Here is a 27,156-nt window from a genome sequence, read left to right on the forward strand (position 1 = left end):
GTACTGTTTCTCCTCTTTCTTTTCTTATCTCCCTTTCCTTTCTTTCTTTCTTTAACTTTTCTTCTTCGCCTCTTTCTCTCTCTACCTTCTTTTCTTCGTCTTTTTCTTCCTTTCTTTCCTTCTTTCTTTCTTTCTTCCTTTCTCTCCTTTTTAGTTTTCTATTTTCTTCTATTTTCCTTTCTTTATCTTCCTCTTCCTCCTCCTCCTTTTCCATTCTCCCCTTCTCCCTCTTCTCTCGTTTACTTCTTTTTGTCATTCACTGTCTTTGTATTCATGCACTGCTCTCTCTCTCTCTCTCTCTCTCTCTCTCTCTCTCTCTCTCTCTCTCTCTCTCTCTCTCTCTCTCTCTCTTAATGTTCAGTCAAGGGAGTCAGGTAGTACGAGAGAGAGAGACAGGTGAACAGGTAATCAATGCAGGTAAGACGAGGAACTGACTAATTAGATGAACACTCTCTCTCTCTCTCTCTCTCTCTCTCTCTCTCTCTCTCTCTCTCTCTCTCTCTCTCTCTCTGTCCGTTTGTCATTCCTCCCTCCCTTCCTTTTACACATAGTCTCTCTCTCTCTCTCTCTCTCTCTCTCTCTCTCTCTCTCTCTCTTGCTCCTTCCCTCCAATTGCCTTCTCTCCTTTGTTACTTCCTCCTTCCATTTCTTTAATCCTATCTCCGTCTCTCTCCTTTTCTTCTATATCTCCTTCGTTTATTATTCTATTCTTCTACTTCTTGTTCTCTTCATCTCTCATTTATTCTTTCCTCAATTCTTTCTTCAATATATTCGCATTTTTCATTCCTCTTTATTTCCTTTCTTTTATTTTCTCCATATTTATTTTCTTTCTTCTTTATTTTTCTTTCTTCCTTTTTTTCATATGTTTTCTTCTCTATAATCTTTTCCATTTCTTTCCTTTTATTTCAACTATGTCATTTCTTCTTCCTTTCTCCTCTTCTTCCCTTTCTTCCTTCTCTCTCTCTCTCTCTCTCTCTCTCTCTCTCTCTCTCTCTCTCTCTCTCTCTCTCTCTCTCTCTCTCTTCCTTCCTATATGGCTTTCTTCTCTCCCTCCCATCTTCCATCCTTCCTTCCTTCCTTCCTTCTCTCCCTCCCATCTTCCTTCCTTCCCTCCTTCCTTCCTTCCTTCCTTCTCTCTACTTTATTGGCAAGCGCTGGACTACACACACACACACACACACACACACACACACTCCCATCCATCAATTTACCTATACCTACATACCTATCCAAACACACACACACACACACACACACACACACACACACACACACACCACTATGCATATTAATAAAGGCTTGTTTCCACCTATTTAATGAGAGAGAGAGAGAGAGAGAGAGAGAGAGAGAGAGAAAAGAAAAAGTACAAGTGAAAAGGAAATAATAAAGAAAAGAGAAGAAAAGAAAGAAAAGAATGAGAAGAGAAATCAAAAGGGAAGAGGAAAATCGAGAAAATAAGAGAGAGAGAGAGAGAGAGAGAGAGAGAGAACACGTACAAGTAAACCCGATAAATCCATAATTTCTTTGCGTCTAAACCGATTAATCTTCGCTATAAGCCAAAGCGAATTTAATCACTTCGTCCTAAAAATGAGTTCAACGATTTTTTTCTTCATTTTTCAAGTATCTGTTAGTGCATGAGAGAGAGAGAGAGAGAGAGAGAGAGAGAAGGGAAAAGATGAGAGGAGAAATAAGAAAAGAAAGAAAATATATGAAAAAAGAAAAAAATGAGAAAAAAATAAGAGAAAACGAAAGAAAAAGGAAGAGGAAAAGCGAGGAGAGAGAGAGAGAGAGAGAGAGCGTCCAGGCAGGTGTCACAGATAATCCTTTGGGCCCCTCTGATGGTCTTCCTCCTCCTCCTCCTCCTCCTCTTCCTCCTCTTCTTCCTCCCTAAAGCCGTACAAACAGGTCACTTCAAGGTAGGTCAAAGGTTAAGGAGGAGAACAAGACACGCAAGAAGATGATAACAAAGAAAATGGAGAAAAAGGAAATAGAGAATGAAGGAAAATATTAATAAACGAAAAACAACAACAACAACTTAAGAATGTAGAGGTTAAGAAGGAGACCAAGAAACGCAAGAAGATAATAACAAAGAAAATGGAGAAAAAGAAAATAGAGAATGAAGGAAAAAAATGATAAACGTTGAAAAAAAAAAAAGGGAAAACTAGGAATGGAAAGGTAAACACATTGACATTGAACTTCCCCCTCCCTCCCCTTTTCATCCCTCCTTCCTTTCTCTTCCCTCTCTTCTCTCTCTCTCTCTCTCTCTCTCTCTCTCTCTCTCTCTCTCTCTCTCTCTCTCTCTCTCTCTCTCTCTCTCTCTCTCTCTCTCTCTCCGCTACCGAACGAAAAGAAAAATATATATGAAATTATGAAACAAATAAATAAAAAAAACCGATAATGACAATAAGCGATGTGGAAGAACTCAAGATGCAATGTAATCATCTACGTAAGTCAACGGAATATATGTAACAGTAATGGTCTATGTAACGCTGTACCTATCCATGCAGTAACGAGCTATGTCCCAAGGGAATATATATGTAATGGTCTCGGTAACACAGGATCCATGTAGCAATGAGATATCAGCCATTTACATTTTGGAGCAGGAAAAATATTGTCACTTTTGCTAATATCTCAAAAGGCTTTACAGTCAGATTAACGAAACTTTGTAAGTATGTAGGGAGATAGTTAACGAATGTGTGGATAAAATTTCGTTAAGCTGGAATGAGTTATTGATGAGTTATGAGCTGGTAAAGTTAGGATAAAATGAATAATGTAATGGTCTATGTAGCAAGGTAATTATCCAGGTAAAAGGTGTAAGTGTAAGGGGAAGCAGCCGGCACGGAGACAGGTAAGGTCGGAGGAGGTGTAATCAGTGTAATTTTTGGCGTAGGTGTGTAATCGGGCGGCGGGCGTGAGGTGAGGCGAGGCGAATATGTTAATTACCTTCACCTCAATTTGCATCCCATTACCGGGAGGAAGAGGTTATTTGTGTAGTTTTTAATTGCCTTATTACTATTGCTACTACTACTACTGCTGTTACTACTACTACTATTATTACAACTTCTACTGCTGCTACTACTACTACTACTACTACTACTACTACTGCTGTTACTACTATTACTATTATTACTACTTCTACTACTACTACTACTACTACTACTACTACTACTACTACTACTACTACCACCACCACCACCACTACTGATCATCACCACCACCACCACCACCACCATCACCACCACTAAGTCATCACCAGAGTCATTCCTCGGGTGAACTTTCCTCCAACACTTAAGAGGAAAGTTTCTCTCCACGTAAAGTTCTCTCTCTCTCTCTCTCTCTCTCTCTCTCTCTCTCTCTCTCTCTCTCTCTCTCTCTCTCTCTCGCATGTCACTCAACTTTGACACACTCTGGACTTTGCCGGAGAGAGAGAGAAGTAGTAGTAGTAGTAGTAGTAGTAGTAGTAGTAGTAGTAGTAGTAGTAGTAGTAGTAGTAGTAGTAGTAGCTTTAATATAAATATGTAATCCTAAGATCTAATCTCTCTCTCTCTCTCTCTCTCTCTCTCTCTCTCTCTCTCTCCTAACAAGATTAATTTCAGGATCTGGCCAACAAAATTACACCTACTACTTCTACCACTACTACTACTACTACTACTACTACTACTACTACTACTACTACTACTACTACTACTACTTTCCTTATACTTCATCAGTCTTTTCTATCAATTATTTCAACTTTTATTCTCCTCTCTTTTGTCTCCCATTCATTCTTACTTATTTTTCCTCCCCTCCTCCTCCTCTTTCTTCTCTTCTTCCCTTAAGCCTAAAACAATAACATATTCAACTCACATAATAATAATAATAATAATAATAATAATAATAATAATAATAATAACAATAACAAAAATAACAAAACAGTTCCCTCTTACACACATTTCCTTTCCTTGCAACACCTCCTCCTCTTCCTCTTCCTCTTCCTCTCTCTTCTCTCCTCCCTCTTCCCTTCTTCTCCCCCCCTCCTCCTCCCTCTTCTCCCTTCCTCCTCTCCTTCTCTTTCTCTTTCTTCTCTCCTCTTTCTCTCTCCTCTTCCTCTTCCCTTCTTCCCTCTCTCTCCCCCTCCCTTCTCCTCTTCTCTCTTCTCTCCTCCTCTCTTTCTCCTCCTTCCTTCCTTCTCTTCTCCTCCTCTTCCTCCTTTCTCCTTCCATTCTTCTCCCCTCCTTCTTTCCTCTTCCTCTCCCTTCCCTCCCTCCGTCTTCTCCTTCCATTCCTTCCTCCCCAACTTCCTCTTTCCTCCCTCCCTTCCTCTCCTCCTCCCTTTCCGTTTCCTCCTTTTCTTCACTTTCATTTTTCTTCGTTTTCTTCTATTCCTTTTTTTCTTTGTTTTGTTATTTTTCGACTTTTGTTTGTTTTTTGTTTTTTTCCTTTTCTTTTTTCTTTTCTTCCTATTATTTATCTATCTACTTATCTATCTGTCTGTCTGTCTATCTCTGTGTTCGTGTGTGTGTCTGTCTATCTATCTATTTGTTGGTGTTTGTTTGTCTTTAACTTTCCGGTATATTTTTTTTAATTATCTTTAAATTTCAGTTTGTTTTCTCTTTCATCGTCCAGTCAACCTTCTCTCTCTCTCTCTCTCTCTCTCTCTCTCTCTCTCTCTCTCTCTCTCTCTCTCTCTCTCTCTCTCTCATCCCTTCCGTTTCTCTATCCTTTTCCCTTGCTTCCTTTCCGTCTGTCCGTCCCTTCCTCCTCCTCCTCCTCCTCCTCCTCCTCCTCCCTCCTCCCTCACGTCAACCGTTTTCGTATTTCTGACGTAAATTTGAACTGGAGGAGGAGGAGGAGGAGGAGGAGGAGCGGCTGAAACGGTGATGGTGAAATTGGAATAGGAAAAAGAAGAGGAAGAGGAAGACGGCGAGAAACAAGAGGAGGAAGAGGAGGAGGAGGGACAAGTCAGTGGTGATGACGGATGAGGAGGAGGAGGAGGAGGAGGAGGAGGACGAGGAAGAGGAAATAGAAGAGAAAAAGAAATACGAGAAAGACAAGAGCAACGAGAAAGAGGAAAAGGCAGAAAAGGAGAAAGAAGAGGAGGAAGAAGAACAAGAAGAGGAGGAGGAGGAGGAGGAGGAGGCAGTGGCCCAGGTGTCAAGGGATAGACAGGTGTCACGGGGTTCGCATCCTTGCCCTCCCCCGACACCTGGCTACCTGGCGTGATGGGAGAGCTGTGAAGGACATGGGGAGGGGGACTGAGGGAGCTGAGGGGGGCTGCGAAGGACTCAGGGAAGAGGGGCTGAGGGGGCTGAGGACGTGACTGGGGGCTGGGAGGGGGCTGCAGGGGCTGGAAAGGATGCTGGGAGGGACTAGAAGGGACTCGATGTTAAGGATGGTGTAGGATGTTAAGGATACTATGAGGGAGAGGACTGGAAGATTTAAATGAATGTCGTAGGATGCTGAGGATGAGCTGGAAAGGGTAGGATGCTTTAAGGATGCTGGGACGGGTTGAAAAGGACTGACGTATGCTTGCTAAGGATTGGGAGAGGTTTCAAGGATGCTGTTTGGGACTGTAAAGGACTAGAAGATATAAAAGGATGTCGTAGGATGTTGAGGATGAGCTGGAAGGGGTAGGATGTTTTCAAGGATGCTGGGACGGGTTGAAAGGGACGGAGGTATGCTTGTTAAGGATTGGGAGAGGTTTCAAGGATGCTGTTTGGGACTGTAAAGGACTAGAAGATATAAAAGGATGTCGTAGGATGTTGAGGATGAGCTGTGAGGGGTAGGATGTTTTCAAGGATGCTAGGACGGGATGGAGAGGACTGAGGTATGCTTGTTAAGGATTGGGAGAGGTTTCAAGGATGCTGTTTGGGACTGTAAAGGACTAAAGATATAAAGGATGTCGTAGGATGCTGAGGATGAGCTGGAAGGGGTAGGATGTTTTTTAAGGATGCTGGGACGGGATGGAGAGGACTGAGGTATGCTTGTTAAGGACTGGGAGAGGTTGTAAAGACGCTGTTTGGGACTGTAAAGGACTAGAAGATACAAAAGAATGTCGTAGGATGTTGAGGATGAGCTGTGAGGGGTAGGATGTTTTTAAGGATGCTGGGACGGGTTGGAAGGGACTGAGGTATGCTTGTTAAGGATTGGGAGAGGTTGTAAAGATGCTGTTTGGGACTGTAAAGGACTACAAGATATAAAAGGATGTCGTAGGATGTTGAGGATGAGCTGGAAGGGGTAGGATGTTTTCAAGGATGCTGGGACGGGTTGGAGAGGACTGAGGTATGCTTGTTAAGGATTGGGAGAGGTTGTAAAGACGCTGTTTGGGACTGTAAAGGACGAGATGTAAAGGGATGTTGATTTAGGCTCTGAAAAGACGGAGGCGAGGAGGAAGAAAGGGGAAAAGCTTCAATAAAAATGGGCGTAGCACAAAATTGGATGAAGATAGGAACATGCAGATAGCGCCAAGAGAAAGAGGATTAAATACTCTACAAACACGTAAAAGCGCATCCCAAACAAACAAGCCGAAAGCAGAGAAAAACATCCCCGAACCTAGTAGAGCGACCCCAGAAACTGACTAAGAGAGGTTAGATGTTGAAGGAGGCTGGGCTGGGCTGGGAAAGGCTGGGGGATGTAGGATGTTGGAGAAGGGGTAGAAGGATGCTGAGAGGCTGGAAAGGACTCAGGGATGTTAAGGATGATGTAGGACGCTGGAGAAGGGGTAGAAGGATGCTGAGAGGCTGGAAAGGACTCAGGGATGTTAAGGATGATGTAGGATGCTGGAGATGGGGTAGAAGGATGCTGAGAGAGACTGGAAAGGACTCAGGGATGTTAAGGATGATGTAGGATGTTGGAGATGGGGTAGAAGGATGCTGAGGGAGACTGGAAAGGACTCAGGGATGTTAAGGATGATGTAGGACGCTGGAGATGGGGTAGAAGGATGCTGAGAGAGACTGGAAAGGACTTGTACAGTGAACCCTACTGATTAATATATTAAAAATCCCACTAAATCCAACTCGTGCTCAAGCCGCCATCTTGGAAAATGGCGGCCGATTTTCGTTTTTTTAAATAACTTTACAACCGTGTAAGATACCATAATGTGTTGTTGTGATTTATTATTTCAAAACCACTATAGAGTCCTTTTATAGGAAGTTTCGTAAAATACAAGAAAATAACAAAGAAGAGCAAGAGAAAAAAAGATACAATATGTACATATTTTTTGACGAGTGAGTGCTAAATAATCTGTTTGGGGTAAAATTAGTAAACAGTTTTAAACAGTTGTTTTATTCCTTCATTTGGCATATAAGTACTGAAAGTAAAGCCTCACTCGCGTCCTGCACAGCCAAGCAAAAGATATCAAATATAACGTAAAAGAGAGAGAGAGAGAGAGAGAGGGGGGGGGTAGCGAGCTCCTCGGAGGAGTGATGGGGTGATGTGGCATTAGCGCGGCTCAGAGGGCCGTGCCTAAAGGCTCAAGTTAGATTCGATAGACAATAGACAAGGTTTTAAGGAAAGGCAACACAGAACAAAACAAAACAAAAAAAATGAGAACAAAGAACATAAAACAAAACAAAACTAAAAAAAAAAAAAAAAAAAAAAAATCAAGAAACATGTACAAGAAATCTCTCAAAAAAAAAAAATAATAGTTAGGAAAAAATAGAACAGCAAGAAAGATGTACAAGAATTCTCTCTCTCTCTCTCTCTCTCTCTCTCTCTCTCTCTCTCTCTCTCTCTCTCTCTCTCTCTCTCTCTCTCTAAATAGAAATGTCAGACGAAAGTAAGATTTTTTTATTAACGAAGCTACAAATTTTTCGAAACCGTCGCGATGTTTCCTGACGACCAAAGGAATGTTATTTTTTTTCATGAGAACAGCGAGTCTTGAGAGAGAGAACCGAAGAATAGTGCTCTCTCTCTCTCTCTCTCTCTCTCTCTCTCTCTCTCTCTCTCTCTCTCTCTCTCTCTCTCTCTCTCTCTCTCTCATTGACATTTTACATTATTTTTTTTTTCATTTGCTCCTCTCTCTCTCTCTCTCTCTCTCTCTCTCTCTCTCTCTCTCTCTCTCTCTCTCTCTTCTATTATTTTTTTCTTCCTTTTATTTTTAATTTTCTTTCTTTCCTTTTCATATCTTCCTATTCTCTCTCTTTCTATCATTTTCCCTTTCGTTTCTCTTCCCCATCTCTCTCTCTCTCTCTCTCTCTCTCTCTCTCTCTCTCTATCTCTCTCTCTCTCTCTCTCTCTCTCTCTCTCTCAACACTCTCCTCCCCTCTCTCTCTCTCTCCCTCCTCAGGAATTAAAGGCGTCACCGAACACGTAAAAAACTAGTCGGGAACGAGTCGGCTTTCACGAAATATTTCCCGCCCCGGTCAAGCTCTCGCGAAATATCTCTCGGGCTTTTGCGGTCAGGTTGGGCTTCGGCGGGTCTGACGGCGATATGATATGCAGGGCTGACAGGAATTATATATGCAGGGAGGGATGGAGGGAGGGATGAGGAGGAGGAGGAGGAGGAGGAGGAGGAGGGTAGAGGACGAGAAAAGGTTTAAGGGACAAAGAGGGAGAGGAGAAGGGGAAGGGGTGGAGGAGGGAGAGAGAGAGAGAGAAAGGCTCTGAGTAAGGGAGAGAAATTTGAAGTGACGAAAAGAGAGAGAAGGGGGAGGAAAGGGAAAGGAGGGAGAGGGAGGAAAGAGAAGGGAAGGGAAGGGGAAAGGAAGGGAGGCAGAGAGAAGGTTGGAGGAAGGGAAGGGGGAAGGAAAAGATGAAAGAGAGGAAAGAGAAGGGAAGGGAAGGGGAAAGGAAGGGAGGTAGAGAGAAGGTAAGAGGAGGGGAAAGAGGAAAGAGAGGAGAGAAAAAAAAGTTAGAGGAGGAAGGGAGAGAAGAAGAAAGAAGGGGAGAGGGAGGTATTAAAAGAGGGAGAGAGGGAAGGAAGGGAGGGAAGTTTGATTTGGAGTGGATTGCTGGAGGAAGGAAACGGGAGGAGGAGAAAGTTTGGAGAGAGGAGAGGGAGGGAAAGAGGAGGTGTTGAAATACAGAGAAAGGAAGGAAGGAAGGAGGGAGGATAAGCCTGAAAGGAGGGAGAGAGGGGGAGATTGGAGGTAAGTTAAAAGGGAGGAAAGAGATTGAAGTAGAGTGACTGAGTGAGTGAGTGAGTGAGGGAGGGAGGGAGGAGTTAGAAGTGGAGGGAGGAAGGGAGGAAAAGTGAGAAGCTGGAGGGGGAAAGGGAGAGAAGAAGAGAGAGGGAGAGAGGAAGGATATTAAATGAAGGGAGAAAATGAAGGAGGAAATAAAGGGAAAGGAGAAAGGAAGAGAAGAGACAGAGGATGAGGGAATTCAGAAAGAGGAAGAGAGATAGAAGGAGGGAGGAAAGAGAAAAGAGGTGTTGTAAGAGAGGGGAGAGGGAAGGAGAGAAGGAGAAAGGGAGGGAAAAAGGACAGGTAAGAGAAGGTGTGAGAAGGGAGGGTAGGAGAGAAAGGAGAGGAGGAGGAGGAGGAGAAGGAGGGGGAGGAAGGAGGGTAGGAGCGGTTGGAGGTCTAAAAAGAGGAGGAAAAGATGGGGAAGGAGGAGGAAAAGATGGGGAAGGAGGAGGAGGAGGAGGAGGAGGAGGAGGAGGAGGAGGAGGAGGAGTAATGAAAGATGGATGTTGCGTGATGAATGTTTGTGTTGCTAAAACGTTTGTGTTGCCGAGAAATGCCTGAGTCTTGCTACGGAAACGTTTGTGTCGCTGAGAACGTTTGTGTTACGACTGAAACGTTTGTGTTGCCGAGAAATGTTTGAGTCTTGCTACGGAGAAGTTTGTGTCACTGAGAACGTTTTGTGTTGGGACTGAAACGTTTGTGTTGCCGAGAAATGCCTGAGTCTTGCTACGGAGAAGTTCGTGTCGCAGAGAACGTTTTGTGTTGCGACGGAGAACGTTTGTGTTGTGAGTAACATTTGTACTGGGGAAAAAAAAAACGTTAATTTGTGTAGCGTTAGACAAGAAAATTTAATAAAACACATTAACCTTGATTCGATCACTTATATTATTTTCTTTAATATACCGAGGGTTGATTTGTCTTATCTTGATTATCTTGTCTTGTTTTTCTTTTTGCTTTGTTGATTACTCTGTTTATTAATGATTATATAATTTTTTTCAGCAAGGAAGGCAACTAGGAAAAAAAAAGAGAAAAAAAAAGAGAAAAAAAGATCGCTAAACACTGGCTCCTATAAGTAAGAGTTCAGAAGAGTGGCCGATAAATTACCTTGTTTCATTTTTTATTGTTTATTTTTTATTGATTTGAGGTATTTTTTATTTTGGCTCACTTACCTAATCTACCGGTCAAGGGGCTTCACTATACAGACATTTCGTAAGTCTTGATACAGAATCGTTTATATTTTGGTTATTTATTTCATTCTTATTTATTTAACTTTCTAATAATTCATGGTCAAGTTTTCTGTTATCGTTTATTAAGTATATTATGTTTGTTTATGGTTTCTTGGTTGTTGTTTTTCAGGATATATTTGCCGAGTCTAATCCAGAAACATTTATAATCTAACTTTCCTTTTATTTTTTTTCTTCTTTCTCTTTTATTAATTTATTTTCTCATCCCTCTCTTTCATTTACTCTTTCTTTTCTTTCTCATTTCTTCTTTATCATCCTTCTCTTTTATTCACTTTCTTCTTTCTCTTTCTTTCTCATCTCCTTTTCATCATCCTTCTCCTCTTTTCTTCACTGTTACTTCTTTCTTTTTCTTTCCTTCTTTCTTTCTCATCTCTTTTTTATCATCCTTCTCTTTTATTCACTTTCATCTTTCTTTTTCTTTCCTTCTTTCTTTCTCATCTCCTTTTCGTTATCCTTCTCCTCTTTTATTCACTCTTTCTTCTTTCTTTTTCTTTCCTTCTTTCTTTCTCATCTCCTTTTCGTTATCCTTCTCCTCTTTTATTCATTGTTACTTCTTTCTTTTTCTTTCCTTCTTTCTTTCTCATCTTCTTTTCGTTATCCTTTTCCTCTTTAATTCACTCTTTCTTCTGTCTTTTTCTTTCATTCTTTCTTTCTCATCTCCTTTTCGTTATCCTTCTCCTCTCTTATTTACTTTCTTCTTTCTTTTTCTTTCCTTCTTTCTTTCTCATCTCCTTTTTTATCATCCTTCTCCTCTTTCATCCACAATTATCATATTTATCATTTGCTTTCCATTATTTTATTCTTCCTTTTTCTCTTTGTTTCCGTTCTTTCTAATCTCCTTTTCATCATTCTTCTTCTCTTTCATTCACAGTTATCTTATTTATCCTTTACTTTCCTTTATTCTCTGTCACTCCTTTCTTTCTTTCTTTTTATTTAACTCGCTAATATTTCGTGATCAAGATTTCTATTATTCTTTGATTACTTTTTTTTATTGTTTATTGGCGGGTATTAATAAGATATTTGGCGAGTCTAATACAAAAACATTATATTTTGGTTTCTTTTTTATATTCTTTCTAACTAACTTTCTAATATTTCATCACCACACTCTCTATTATTAAACTCACCTGTCAGAGAGGAAAACTGTATCATGGTTTCCTCACCTGACCTTTCCTTCCCTTTATTTAACTTTTTCCCTCACTTTACTAAATATTTATGTATCCTTTTTACGTTCCATTTAATCTTTTTACCTGACCTTTTTTCCACTTACTGTACAGTTGCCCATCTTTTGACGATTTCTTATTCTGCTTTGACCTTTCGTTTAATCCTTTCATCTATCCTTCTCTTCTCTTAGTGTTTTTTTCCTCATCTTTTTTAGTTCAATTTGCACATAACAGTTTTTACACTTATGTGGAGAGAGAAAAGGTAAAGGAAACAAAACATGGAAACATGAACGAGCAGGCAGCAGAAATCCTGTTGGCTCATTGCGAGGCTGCCTGCTTTTAGATTTAATCAATCCGTCAGCCACAGGAGTGGCTTGCGGGAAGGATTAAAGCACTACTGAACGTACTCGTGGATGCGTTCAGTTCACTCCCGACGCAGCAAAGTGACGGTCAATGCGATTTTAACGAAGTTGATTGTTTCCGCACTAACAAATCCTGCAGGAAGGCTGTTCCAGTGGCGGACGACTCTGAAAAATAACTCCTGCCGATATTCGTAAAGCATCGCTTGGCTTGAATTGTTTTACCGTTGTTTCATGTTCGCGGGTTAGTGTGTAGCGTGAAGAGTTTGGAGTGATCAACGTTGCTGAACTTGCTTAGGTACTTGAAGACTTGTATCGTGTCTCCCGCAGACGTCTTTTTTCCAACGTGAAAAGGTTAAGTGGCTTGGGTCAGCGTGCAGGAGGAGGAAGATAAAGAAGGGGAAGAAGAGAAGAGGTATAAGAGAAGAGAAAATGAAGAAGTGGAAGGAAGTGAAGGGAGGAGAAGATAAAGGGGGCAAAATAGGAGTGGGAAAGTGGAGGACAACACTTTTTTCTTCCTTTTTTTTTTTTTTTTTTTAGTAATACGGTACAATAAATCGTGTCAATAGAGTTAAAAGTAAATATATATCCCGACTTGACAACAATGGCAGTAAGGTAATCTCTCTCTCTCTCTCTCTCTCTCTCTCTCTCTCTCTCTCTCTCTCTCTCTCTCTCTCTCTCTCATTTACAGTTATCTTATTTATTCTTTACTCTTTTATTATTTGTTACTCTTTTCTTTTTTTCATTGTTTCTTTCTTTCCTTCTTTCTTTCTTTCTCTCCCAGACAATTTGAAAGATAATGATGATGATGATGATTATGAAAAAAAGAAGAAGAAGAAGGAGGAGGAGGAAAAGAAGAAGAGGAGGAGAAGAGGAGGAAGAGGAAGAAAAATATATAAATGAAAAAATAATAATGAAATAACAAGAACTAGAAAAACAGATAAAGAGAAAGAGCGAGAGCGAGAGAGAGAGAGGGGGGGGAGGGGGCATCCACTTAGGAGGACCAAAACAATTAAAATAACCACAACATTGGGTTAAAACCTAATTAATTAACTTTGTGGGACTTAGAGTGGCTGGGAGGAGGAGGAGGAGGAGGAGGAAATGAAAGGGAGAAAACGAGGGTGAAGAGAGGATTAGAGGAAGGAGGAGAGGGAAGGAAGGAAGAAATAGGGTGGAAATAAAGAAAAGAAAGAAGGAAGAAGAGAAAGACAAAGAAGAAAACGAGAATAAAGAGATTTAGAGGAACGAGGAGGAGAGGGAAGGAAGGAAGAAAGAAATCAAGGTAGAAATAAATGAAAGAAAGGAAGGAGGAAAGGAAAGAAAGAGGGAAGAAAGGAAAAAGAATGAATGGAATAGGAAAGAAGTGGTGAAAGAAGAAAGAATGGAGGAAAGAAAGTGATGAAAGAAGAAAGAATATAAGAGAAAGAAAAGAAAGGAGGAAGAACGGAAAGGAGAAAGAAGGAAAGGAAAGAGGGAAAAAAGGAAAAGGAAAGAAAGTGGGGAAAGAAGAAAGAATGGAAAGGAGAAGAAAGAAAGAAATGAAGGAAAAAAAGAGGGAAATAAAGGAAAAAAAGAAAATGAAAGAAAAAGTGAATGAAGAAAAGCAATGAAGGAAGGAAAAAGAAAGAATGGAATAGGAAAGAAGTGGTGAAAGAAGGAAGAATGGAAAGGAGAAAGGAAGGAAAGGAGAGAAAGGAAGAAAGGAAGAAAGAAAAGAAAGAGGGAAGAAAGGAAAAGGAAAGAAAGTGGGGAAAGAAGAAGGAATGGAAAGGAGAAGAAAGAAAGCAATGAGGGAAAAGAAGAGGGAAATAAAGAAGGGAAGAAAAGAGAATGAAAAAAAAATTAATGAAGGAAAACATAAAAGAAAAGGAAAAGAAAGAAATTAGGAAAGGAAGGAAGGAAGGAAGGGAGGAAAATGATGAATGGAGAGATAGGAAGATAAAGGGAGGAAGAGAGTTATTGAAGGAAGGGAGGAGGGAGAGAAGGAAACGTAGGAAGGAAGGAAGGAAGGGAGAGAGAGGAAGGAGGGTGATGGAGAGAAATGAGGGAGATAAGAAGAACGATTGGGTGAGGGAGGAAAGATGATGGAGGAAAGATACAAATGAGAGAGAGAGAGAGAGAGAGAGAGAGAGAGAGTATGAAAAAAAGAAGGTGAAAAGGAGAATGAAAGTAACTAAGAGGATGAAGATGATAATGAAACAAGGATGAGAGTGAGAGTGGATGAGAGTGAGTGAAAGTGAAGGAGGGTGAGGGGGGGGGGGGGGATGGGCTGACCAGACGGGTGGCGTCCTCTGATAAGGGTTTTGGGCTGACAGTGAGGGCTGACTTCCATTTGGCGTGTGAACTAGCTCTCTCTCTCTCTCTCTCTCTCTCTCAATTATCCTTAGTATCTCCACCTCCTCCTCCTCCGCGGCTAGGAAGGCTCCTGAACGATGCAGTTGAAAGCTTCTCGAAAAGCTATTCAAAAAACTGGAGGCGAGGGCAAGGCAAAGGCAACCCTTGATCAACCGAACCGTAGCGTCGATGCGGCTTGCAAGAAACTGTGTAACCAACGACGCCTCCGACAAGCGAACTCATTCAACTCAACGCGGCCAAACCAGTAGTCACATTTCCATTTTGTACACAAATGCACGCAGTCTATTACCCAAAAAGGACGAAATTAGGGCGTATATTGCAACTGAGAAACCAGATGTGGTAGCCATCACAGAGACTTGGGCCAACTCTGCACATCTAGTATCTGAACTGTCATTTCCATGGTAAGAAAGCTTAAAAAATAATAGAATGCACAAGAAAGTAGGAGGAGTAATTTGCTACGTAAAAGTACGCTCCCTGCCATAAAATAGACAAACAGGATGCAGAGAATTACGACTCCGTCTATGTGGAAATAACTGCGAATAATAAGAAACTAACACTTGCGATCGTATACAGGCCTCCAAAACAACAAGCAGCCGATGACACTGCCCTGTACGAAGAGCTTCACTCTTTAACACAAAGTAAACAAGCAATAATAATTGGGGACTTTAATTGCCCTAACATTGACTGGGGACAATTGACTGGAGATCAAGAGGGTAACAGGCTTATAGAAATGGTGGAGGATTCGTTCCTCACTCAAGTTGTAACTCAACCAACAAGAGAAAACAATCTGCTGGATCTGGTATTAGTAAGCGACCCCGACCTCATTCGCGACTGTGAAGTTGGTGAAAAATTAACGGTTGCGATCACCACTTAATCCGTTTCAATGTCAACATAAGTCACAAACTCGTAGACAATCCGTCAGTGATACCAGACTACAAAAAGCAAATTTCAACCTAGCCGTGAGCTGCTTCCTCCGCGACCTGGGACCAACTTCACCTAACCGACAATACAATCGACAACGTGTGGAACAACTTCAAAGATAAGCTTTTGGGAGTAGAAAAGGCTACAGTGCCGACGAAACCCAGGCGAGTAAATGGTGCCGTAGATCCACCGTGGATGACCAGAGAAATAAAAAGGGCGGTATACTTAAAAAAGGAATTATAACCTAATGAAAGAGAATGACACGGCCGAAGCCCGTACTCAGTACCACAACAGCCTCAGAGCTTGTCGCAGCCTTATTCGGGTAGTAAACGCAACTACGAAAAACAAATAGCGCGTGACATCAAGACAAACTCAAAAATTCTTCACATACATCAGATCGAAAAAGAAAGTAAAATCAATATTGGTCCCCTGACAGACGAGACTGGAGCTGCAACTCAGGACAGTAAACAGATGGCCAGAATCCTCAACAGTAACTTCGCATCCGTATTCACAGTCGAGAACATCGAAACCATGCCCGAGAACCCTGACCCGCCGAGGGAATCACGCCTGAAAATTGACTCAATATGCGACCAAGAAGTGAAAGAGTATTTGGATAAACTCGACACGAACAAGTCAACAGGACCTGACGGTTTGTCCCCGCGGTTATTAAAGAGCTTAAACAACAAATACTTCAGCCACTCACTAACATATTCAACCAGTCTGTTCAATTGAAAAGGTCCCGGAAGACTGGAAGATGGCGAACGTAACACCAATTTTCAAAAAGGAGACAAAAGCGTTGCATTAAACTACAGGCCCATAAGTTTGACATCAGTGGCAGGAAAAATACTCGAAAAGATTATTAGAGACAAACTTGTTAAGTTTCTAGAAGACAATAATGTAATCTCCGACACAGCATGGCTTCAGAAACAAGCGCTCCTGCCTAACGAATTTATTAGACTTCTTCCAAGGTATATATAAGAACTGGGATGCCCACATCCCCAGTGATGTTATATACCTGGACTCAGAAAGCCTTCGACAAGGTACCGCACGAGCGACTCCTTGAAACTGCACTCGGCGGGCATTGGAGCCAATCTGATCGCGTGGATAAGAGATTGGCTCACCGACAGAAAACAACGAGTACTACTCAACGGACAGCCTTTCGATTGGCTTCCAGTCACTAGTGGAGTGCCTCAAGGGTCAGTGCTGGGACCCATTCTCTTCATCATATATATCAACGACCTCGAATCAGGACTGAAATCCACAATATCGAAATTTGCTGATGACACTAAGGTGGGGGGAAAGGCCCTCACAAAGACCGACTGCGAAATCATTCAGAAAGACCTCAATCACATTATCGAATGGTCGGAAAAATGGCAAATGTCCTTTAATGTTGACAAATGCAAAGTCATGCACATTGGGTCCAGAAATAGTAAACACACATACATCATGAATGGGAGACCTCTGCAAGCGATGCAGGAGGAAAAGGATCTTGGAGTCACTATCAGCAGTGACCTGAAACACGCGAATCACTGTAAAAAGCATACAACAAAGCCAACACTATGCTCGGGTTCATAGCGAGGAACTTGAGTGTAAAACGCCAGACGTGATGCTATCCTTGTATAATTCCATGGTAAGACCGCACCTCGAGTATGCAGTACAGTTCTGGTCTCCTAATTACAGAAAGGACATTGATTTACTGGAAAGGATTCAACGACGCGCCACGAAAATGATACCAACCTTAAGGGCTCAACCGTACGAGGAACGACTCAAGCGACTCAATCTCTTTACATTGGAGAAAAGACGCCTACGAGGAGATATGATTCAAGTCTTCAAGTATCTAAAAAATTCAATAACGTCGATTACTCCAATTTCTTTGAATTGCAAACCAACCTAAGAACTAGAAATAACGGTTTACCCATTCAGTCTAGTCGATGTAACACAGACATCGGAAGGAGTTTCTTTTCAAACCGAGTCATCCGTCACTGGAACAATCTTCCTTCAGAAGTAGTAAATGCGAATACTATCAACTCCTTCAAATATAGAATCGCCCCTCACATCGCTGCGACTGGAGTAAACACAATAGTGAGATGCTTTCATCTGCTCCTCAATATCGAGGCGCTTTCATCTGCTCCTCAATGTCGTGGTCCATTCATCTGCTCCCAGGCCCCAGGCTGTCGAGCAGATTAAATCACCAAAGGGCAACCTCGTAATGAGCCAATAGGCTTTCTGTTGCCTGCGTTTCCATGTTTCATGTTTCCTTCCTCTCTCTCTCTCTCTCTCTCTCTCTCTCTCTCTCTCTCTCTCCTCCTCCTTTCCTTCTGGTTTGCTCTCTCTCTCTCTCTCTCTCAATTATCCTTAGTATCTCCACCTCCTCCTTTCCTTCTGTTTGGTCTCTCTCTCTCTCTCTCTCTCTCTCTCTCTCTCTCTCTCTTTCCTCCTTTCTTCTTTCTTTCTTTCTTTCTTTCTTTCTTTCTTTTTTCCTTCATTATCTACCTTTCCTTTCCTTTCTTCCTCCATTCTCAATCTACCTTTTTTCTCTCTTCCCTCTTTCGTCCCTATCTTACTCCCTCCATCTTTCTCTCTCTCTTCCTTCCTTCCTTCTTCCTTCCCTCCTTCTCTCCCTTCCTTCCTTCGTCCCTATCTCACTTCCTCCATATTTCCCTTCCCTCTTTTCTCCTCTCCCTTCCTTCCTTCCCTCCTTCTCTTCCATCCTTTCCTTCTTTCTCTCCCTTCCTTCCTTCTCCTCACCCATCATCTTCCTCCTCTACCTTCCTCCCTCCTTCCCTCCCTTCCTTCCTTCTCTTCCTCAACTCACAAAAATGACTCAAAAAAGAGATACAAATATTCTCAGGGGATTAAAAATTTCCTTTATTAAATCACGACAAACAATTACTTAGGATTTTATTTATTCTTTTTCCTTTTGTATTTAATTTATTTTTTTAATTTGAAGTTAAACGAATTAAGGCTCACACTATTAATTTCCTTTTTTTTATTTATTTTTATTTTTTATTTTTTGCTTCTTCATCCAGGCTTTAATAATTTGTCTTTTGTTGTTGTTGTTGTTGTTGTTGTTGTTGTTGTTGTAGTAGTAGTAGTAGTAGTAATAGTAGTAGTTGTTGTTGTTGTTTCTCCTATCATTCATTTCCTTTTCTCTTCTTCCATCTCTTTCTTTTCTTTATCTTTCATTCTTTCTGTCTCTCTTTTTCCTGCTTCCTTCTTTTCTTTCGTTCTTCTCCACTTTTCCTTTCCTCAGTAACTCTCTCTCTCTCTCTCTCTCTCTCTCTCTCTCTCTCTCTCAACCCTGATCTGTATGTGTGTGTGTGTGTGTGTGTGTGTGTGTGTTTCCGGAATGAGGGTGAAGTTAATCCTACAGAGATACACACACACACACACACACACACACACACACACAGACACACACACACACACACACACATTCAATAACTCACACGTGTCATAAAATGTTGATCACCTTTTTAATCTCCTTTTCCCAAATCCTAATTATCATTTTTATTAATATTAAAGCAAAAGGTTCAAAGGCGCACGCACACACACACACACACACACACACACACACACACACACACACACACACACACACACACACACACAAGTCTGAGAGGATGAAATGAAAGAAGGGAGGGAGGGAGGGAGGGAAGGAAGGAAGGAGGGAGGAAAGGAATGTGAGAGTTTAAAGGGAATAAGGGAGGGAGAGAAGGGAGGAGAACAAAAATGAAGGAGAGGGAGTGGATGGAGGGAAAAGGCAATGGAGGGAGAGAAGGAAATATATTGGAGGAAAGGAGAGAAGGGAGGAGAAAGGAAGGGAAAGGATGGAGAGAAAGAAGAAGGGAAAGAAGGAAGGAGAGGGAGTGATGAAGAGGAAGAGAAAGGGAGAAGAGAAGATGCGAGAAGGAAAGGGAAAGGAGGGAGGAGGGAAGGGAAGGAAAGGGAAGGAGGAGAAGGGAGAGAAGGAAGGAGAGTAAAGGGAAGCAGGAAGAGAAGAGAGAAGAAATGTGAAAGGAAGGAGAGAGGGGAAGAGAGAAAGAGAAGGGAAGGGAAGGAAGGGAAAGGAAGGAAGGAGGAAAAAAAAAGAAGAGGAGGAAAGAGAAGGGAAGGGATAGGAGGAAGGAAGGGAGGAAGAACAAAAGGAGAGAAGGAAAGAGAAGGGAAGGGAAGAGAAGGAAGGGAGGAGGAAATAAAGGAGAGAAGGAAAGAGAAGGGAAGGGAAGAGAAGGAAGGAAGGAGGAAAAAAAAGGAGAGAAGGAAAGAGAAGGGAAGGGATAGGAGGAAGGAAGGGAGGAAGAACAAAAGGAGAGAAGGAAAGAGAAGGTAAGGGAAGAGAAGGAAGGAAGGAGGAAAAAAAGGAGAGAAGGAAAGAGAAGGGAAGGGAAGAGAAGGAAGGAAGGAGGAAAAAAAAGGAGAGAAGGAAAGAGAGGGGAAGGGATGGGAGGAAGGAAAGGAAGGAAGAGAAGGAAGGAGAGGAGGATAGATACGGGAAGGATAGGGAAGGGATGGGGGAGAGGATGAGGATGAGGAGGAGGAGGAGGAGGAGGAAGGGAGAGAAAGAAAAGGAAGGGGGAAGAGGGGGGGGGGGGCAGCATACCACACTTATTAACTCAGAATATCTAACTAACATTGAACATGAGAAAAAAGTGAACGAGTGATGCTTTTTTGTTTTCTCTTCATCTCGTTTAAACAATTTTTTCCCCGTCGGCCTCAGCGCGCAGGAAAAAAAACAATTACTACTGAATCGCTTACAAATATCACGCTAATGAGATCCCCGAGGAAGGAAAAAAATAGATGCACGTTGGAGATCATGAAGAAAAAAAAGGATAGAGAAAAATAAGAAGAAAAACACGGAAATCAGGTCAGGAGTGCTTGTGTTTTAATCAATGTGGTGTTTTATGAATATTTTGTTTTTGGTTGTGAGAAATAATGGAAATAAAAAAGGATAGAATAAAATGTGATAAAAAAGACAAAGGCAAATGGATAAGAGATATATTTGTGTGTTTATTAATTGATGTTGTGTTTTATTTATACTTATGAGGAAAATAAAATGAGAAAAGAATAATGGATGATAAAAAAAGCAGAAAAAGGAAAAAAAAGAGACATTCGTGTAGTTATTATTGAAGTGTTTTTTTATTTATTGTTTTTAAGGGTTAATATACAGAACAAAAATAGACATGAAACGATTAGTGAATGCCAAAAAGAAAAGATAATGAAATGAAAAATGAAAAATATGCAAAATAAAAGGATGAGTGAATGATGAAATAGAAATCAAACGAAAAATACTGAAAGGAATAGTGAGGTTAAGAGGGATAAACTTCAAAAGAATGAGGAATAAGAAATGGAAAAGGAATGAATGTTTGAAAAAAGAGAAAGAAAAAAAACAGAGCAACATAATATGACAGCTGAGCTACATTCGTGTTTCATGTTGCTTATATTAATGCTTAAAGAAAAATATTAATAATGAAAGTTGATACGTGAAAAAAAAACATTAATGAGTCGGACGGAAAAATGTAGGTGGAAAACATATAAAATGGAAAAAAAGAACAAACCAGGTCAGCTACATTGGTGTTTTAATGAATTTTGTTTATATTATTTTTTTTTCTATGGATCAAAATATCGATAATTAAATATGAAAAAATGACATTAATGGGACTGAAAATATTAGTTTTTTTTTCAATGAGTTTAAAATGCGTGATAATATTTTTTTTTCATATTATTTTTCTTTTACAGTAAAGGAAACAGCTCAAAGTAAAAAAAAGAAAACAATAATGAAAAAAAGCTCGCAAATCACTACTATGAAAAAAAGTTAAGGGGAGTGGCCGAAAGAAAGGTCAAATTATTTTCAACTCATCAAAATATAGAGGAAGAGAACATGAAAACATATTAATAGGACTAAAAATATTAATAATGGTAAAGATGAGAAGAAAAAATGTTGAAAGCAAATAAAAATAACGCTGAAAAAGAATCAGCTTTGCAATTGTTGTGTTTCAGGTTGATATTGACGCCCTGATGTTATCTTTTAAGAGGTTCAGAATACAGGATCAGGTAGTATGGAAAAAAAGTATTAATCCGATCGTTACATTAGAGTAGAGATTTTTTTGGGGAAAAGAAATGAATGATGTGAAACTATGGAGAAAAAACAGAATAATATATGCAAGTATAAATTATGACAAGGTAACAGTCGAGGCTTAATTCATATTCGCGAGGACAAATAAATAATGCCGAGGAATTAAAGAAGTAGAAATGGAAGATAAATTATGTAAAGACGGAAATAGGAGAAACCTTCGCGCAGTTTTACACATTATGCTCAAGTCATATTTTTTTCGTGCGGACGAATGCCGCGAAAAATGTAAGAAAAAAGAGCGGGAAAATATACAAAATAAGTCGAGCAAACGCCAAGTTATAATTTATGTTTTCATCAAATGAATTATATTTTGGAGTACAAAAAATATATGAGCAAATATGAAAAAGAAACAGGTGGGAAAGTATTATTTTTTCTTTCAACAGGGAGGTCTATTAGTTTGGGTCTACACGAACGTCAGCAAGCAATAGGGGAGGCGGTGGCTGAGTGGTTACCGTGCGGGCGACGCGCCCTCCTGGACGCGGGTTTGAGTCCGGCCCGCCGCCACAGCTGGGAGTTATCAGTCCCCGCCGAGTGGCCCAAGACTACCCACATGCTGTCCTGAAGACCGCCTGTCAACCCGTATACTCTAGATTCTCTCTCTAAAGAGAGGGGAAGCATGAGCCAAGCAAGAAGGCGCCACTATAAACACTTGCCTGCTCCATACCGGGCTGGGGCCGACCATCAGGCCCCACTAAGAAACCCTACCCTGATTTCTTTGAGTACTGTTTACATTTGTATTATATCGTTGAGGTTAAAAAGACAGCATCAAACACACGCCACTCCAAATTTCCAGCATAAGCTTAAATATTTGAGTCAACAGATGAAAACTGTGTGGCAAAAATAAAAGTTATTTTATGAATTAACTCCCGCCTCGCTCATACTCGTATATACACCTAAAATATAGAGACTAAATATTTAAGGAAGCGCGCCGAGAATTTCTGAATGTGAACTAGAATATGTCAGGGTTAAGAGAGATAAGCGACATAAAAATTTAAATAAGTTATCCAATGAATCATCTAAGGTTACATATGCACCAAAGATATACAGAAAATAGTCAGGGAAACGCGACGATAAATTTTCAATGCGAACTAAAATCTGGGTGAAAAGACATCTAGTAAAATTATAAGGCGTCCCAAGTACTACCTCACGCCAACCCTACATATACACCCAAAGCATAACGACTGTAAGGGTTTAAGGAACGCATCGATCGTTTTCCAATGTGAAGTGAAATGTTTGGGTGAAGAGAAATGAGAGATAGTGAAATATAAATCAAGGTGTCCTATGAATTATCGAAGGTCACGCTCACATATGCACTTAAAATATATATACGGCTGTTGAGGGTTGAAGGAAATGTGATGAGAAATTTTCAAAGAGAACTAAAATCTGTTTGGGTTTAAGTAATATGAAAATAGACAACAAAAGGAAAATGAGATAATAAAATATGTCATGAAGGTAACAACAGTAATTATAAGTGAGTAAAATTGATAACTTAGAAGGTAACACAGACATAGCTAACAATATTATAAAGTAGCGAAAAGTAGCTAACAAGTAATAAGTAACGAGGTGACCAATAAATAGCAAAAAATGGAGGAAAAATAGTCTACGAAAATAATTGAAAAATAAAATTGGGAGAAATAGCAAAGAATGGGAAATAGGAATAAGAAGAAAAATCAGTAAAAAAAATAGTTTGCAAAAATAATAGAGGAATAAAATCGGAGAAATGGAAAAAAATGGGAAGAAATAGGAAGAAAAATCAGCAAAAAAATAGTTCGCAAAAATAATAGAAGAATAAAATCGGAGAAATGGAAAAAATGGGAAGAAATAGGAAGAAAAATCAGCAAAAAAATAGTTTGCAAAAAAAGAGGAATAAAATCGGGAGAAATAGAAAAAATGGGAAGAAATAGGAAGAAAAATCAGTAAAAAAATAGTTAGCAAAAATAATAGAAGAAAAAAATCGGGAGAAATAAAAAAAAGGGGAGGAAAAAAAGTACGAAAAATCGGTAAAAAGAAGAGAAAATTCAGACGTTTCAAGGCAGACTCAACAGAAGCGATATTTCGGGTAATGAAAGAAAACGGTGCAGCGTCTGGTCACATAACAATAATCTACTTACAAAAACTGACCTAAAAATATGGAAGTAAATGAAAGAACATATACTTTTTGATAACATTACTGGGAGTGCGCCGGACACATAACTGGGATGGAAAAAAAAAAAAAAAAAAAAAAAAACTCGACATATCATAGTTTGCAAGAATTACTGAATGGAAGTTTTTTTTTTAACATCTGACCTATACTCGAAAAAAAAATGTTAATAAAAAGAAAAAAAGGAAGGCTGGAAAAAGCTGATGATTTCCTTCTTGATATAAAAATACTTCACACACACACACACACACACACACACACACACACACACACACACACACACACACACGCACACACACCTGTACATACATTAGCCCCCCCCCCCCCTCCCCACACCACACACAAAAAATAATGACTACATACACACAGCACAGTAATAATTATGGACGAAACAACATAAAGGAAAAAAATATATATGAAAAGAAAATTCAGAAAACTAATCTAATACTTGTCCTAAACACACACACACACACACACACAAACTGGAAAAAAAAAGAATCATATATTAATAATGATAAAAAATAAGTAAGAAATAAGGTATAATAAATGAGAAAACCAGATATCAACATGGAAAACAGCAGATGAGAGGAATTTCTTGACAATATTGAGACATCCTCGGCGTCTGTGTGAGCGTTCAAAAAATAACAAAAAATAACAAACAAAACAACGAAACAAAAACAAAACAAAACAAACAAACAAAAAACAAATATTCGCTGACGAAGGACTGTCACGTTATACTGACGCTGCATAACAAAATAAATAAATAAATAAAATAAATAAATAAACAGCGAATTTTGAGACGCATTTAGATCATTAGCGAGAGACCGTAAAAAGAAAAAAGGAGTTACGTATTAGAAAAAAAAATATTATCTCACTATTATTATTATTATTATTATTATTATTATTATTATTATTACAGGTATTATTCGTATTACTGTTTTATCTTGACGTAGAAAAAAATATTAAGGTAAAGCTACATATCTCTCTCTCTCTCTCTCTCTCTCACGTGGAAGTAAATCGTCTCTTTATGCTTCGATTCCATGACAGACCGTGAGAGAGAGAGAGAGAGAGAGAGAGAGAGAGAGAGAGAGAGAGAGAGAGAGAGAGAGAGAGAGAGAGAAGGGGGGAGGGGGGTGAGGAAAGAATTCAATATAGGCTTGAAGGAATAAACTCAAGAAGGGAAGGGATGGGAAGGAAGAGAAGGGAAGGGAAGGGAAGGGAAGGGAGGGGAAGGGAAGGGAAAGGAAGCTAAGGGAAAAGGTGGGAAGGAAAGGGAAGGGATGGAAAGGGAAGGGAATGATAGCGAAAGAAAGGAAAGGAAGGGAAGGAAAGGGAAGGGGAGGGAAGAAAAGGGAAGAGAAGGGATGGAAAGGGAAAGAAAGGGAAGGGAAGCGAGGGAAAGGGAAGGGAAGGGAACGGAAAGAAAGGGAAGGGAAGGGGAAGGGGAGGAAGGAAAGGGAAGCGAAGAGAAAAGAAAGGAAAGGTAGGGAAAAGGAGAGCAAATGAAGGATGGAAAGGAAAAGAAAACAAAAACATGTAAGGAATATGATATTGTAGAAGAAAGACAGGGAAGAGAAGGAAAGGGAAGAGATAGGAAAAAATGAAAAATTGAAGTAAAGAAGGAAGAGAAGAAAGGAATAGGGAAGGAAAAGAAACGAAAAGAAAGGAAGTAGAGGAAGGAGAAAATCAAAGGGGAATAAATTAACGAAGGGAGAGAACGGAAAGAAAGTAAAGGAAGAAAGTAAGAAAGTAAAGAAGAAACAGTAAAGAGCAACAAAGAGAGGAGATAGAAGAAAGAAGGAAGAGGAGATAAGATAAGAAAAAGGAGCTAAAGAAGAATACTAAAAAGAGGAACAGTAGAAAGTGGGAAAATACGAATAATGGAAAGGGAAAAAGAAAAGGAGAAAGAATAAAAAAGGAGAAGAAAGGAGGAAGAACTAAAAAGGGAGGAGGATAAAGGGAGAAATTGAAAAGGAAGAAAAAAAGGAGAAAAGGAAGAAGGAATAAAGGAAGATAAAGCTGAAAAACAAGCAAGAAAGAAAAAAAGGGAAGAAAAAAGGAAAAGAGATAAGAAGAGAGGAGAAAGAGAAGGAAGGAAGAGGAAAGGAGAAAGAGAGAGAGAGAGAGAGAGAGAGAGCTCATTGGCGACAACTCTCTCTCCTGTTTGAACGCCGTCGAATCAGAAGAGGAGGAGGAGGAGAGGAGGAGGAGGAGGAGGAGGAGGAGGAGGAAGAGACTCGACCGGGCGTGAGGGAAGGCGCAGCGGGGCGTGACTGGAGGCAAGGAGGGAAGAGGAGGAGGAGGAGGAGGAGGGAGGTAGGGAAGGAGGTGACAGCTAGCATGAGAGAGAGAGAGAGAGAGGTGGCGGCGTTCTCTCTCTCTCTCTCTCTGACATCTGACCCTCGATTTGAATTTCCATTTTTCTTCACATTTTTTTTTGTCTTCGAGTCTCGCTTAGAATTTATAACCTCCGTGTTGCCATTACCATAGAGAGGAATTCTCTCTCTCTCTCTCTCTCTCTGTCCATCTGTTTTGGTATTCATTTTTCATTATGTTTTGACCCTTCTCTCTCTCTCTCTCTCTCTCTCTTTAATTAAACTCTTTTTTTTTCGACACATTCACACTTTCATTACCATTTAAACCCTTCCGTCTCTCTCTCTCTCTTCTATAATTCATGTCTATTTTTATTTTTATTCACAATCCATCTTTTGACCCCTATTTCCCCCCCTCCCTTCTCTCTCTCTCTCTCTCTCTCTCTCGCTGACCGGCTCAAACAGAAAGAGTTTGGGGACCCAGACATATTTTCTCACTATTTTCACGGTTTAGAGAGAGAGAGAGAGAGAGAGAGAGAGAGAGAGAGAGAGAGAGAGAGAGAGAGAGAGAGAGAGAGAGAGAGAGAGAGAATTTTTCCGCCTTTCTCTCAAGCTGTTTCTTGGATTTCGTATTTCTCTTCAGCGACCTTGTGTGTGTGTGTGTGTGTGTGTGTGTGTGTGTGTGTGTGTGTGTGTGTAAGTGTGTGTCTGATATATTTCTCCTTTTGTATTTTTATTATCTTTTCACCTATTCCTTTTTTTCCTTTCCTATATTTTCAGCTTTTTTTCAATTTTTCTTTTCTTCGTTGCTGTTTTTTTTCCTTCTTTTTCTTGCTAATTTTGTGTTTTCCTAATGAAGACTTTTTTTTTTTTAGTTAAGAAAGAAACTCAATGGCATAAAAAAATAATAAGGAAAAAAAGGCAGCAAGTGTGTGTGTGTGTGTGTGTGTGTGTGTGTGTGTGTGTGTGTGTGTGTGTGTGTGTGTGCGCGCGTTCGTGTGTGTGTTGTATTTCATTACTCCCAATGATTTAATGCCACATAAATGCAAAGACAATAACTCTCTCTCTCTCTCTCTCTCTCAGTAATCCGGTCTTTGAAATCCGATTAATCCAATAAAAATAGGTGTGCGTAATGGCTAATCCGAGTGTGTGTGTGTGTGTGTGTGTGTGTGTGTGTGTGTGTGTGTGTGTGTGAGTGTGTGTGTGACTAAACACACACACACACACACACACACACACACACACACACACACACACACACATTTACTAATCACACATCTTGGTTCTCTCTCTCACACACACACACACACACACACACAATGAACGTCACGATATTAAAAGTAAACTGCGTGATTGATATTAATAAAAAAAGCAGATTAAAAAGATTGTGTGTGTGTGTGTGTGTGTGTGTGTGTGTGTGTGTGT

General features: G+C 40.2%; 1 protein-coding gene across 1 annotated transcript in view; it reads right to left on the minus strand.

The window, feature by feature from the left end:
- Positions 1–5,151: 5,151 nt before the first annotated feature.
- LOC127005342 (immunoglobulin superfamily DCC subclass member 3-like) overlaps positions 5,152–27,156 on the minus strand; it is a 322,301-nt gene continuing 300,296 nt past the window's right edge. The window contains exon 6 of the mRNA XM_050874109.1: positions 5,152–5,449. Within this exon, the coding sequence (XP_050730066.1) occupies positions 5,152–5,449 (298 nt within the window). The remainder of the gene's footprint in view (positions 5,450–27,156) is intronic.

The sequence above is a fragment of the Eriocheir sinensis genome, chromosome 30 (assembly GCF_024679095.1).
Source record: "Eriocheir sinensis breed Jianghai 21 chromosome 30, ASM2467909v1, whole genome shotgun sequence".
Classification (NCBI taxonomy): domain Eukaryota; kingdom Metazoa; phylum Arthropoda; class Malacostraca; order Decapoda; family Varunidae; genus Eriocheir; species Eriocheir sinensis.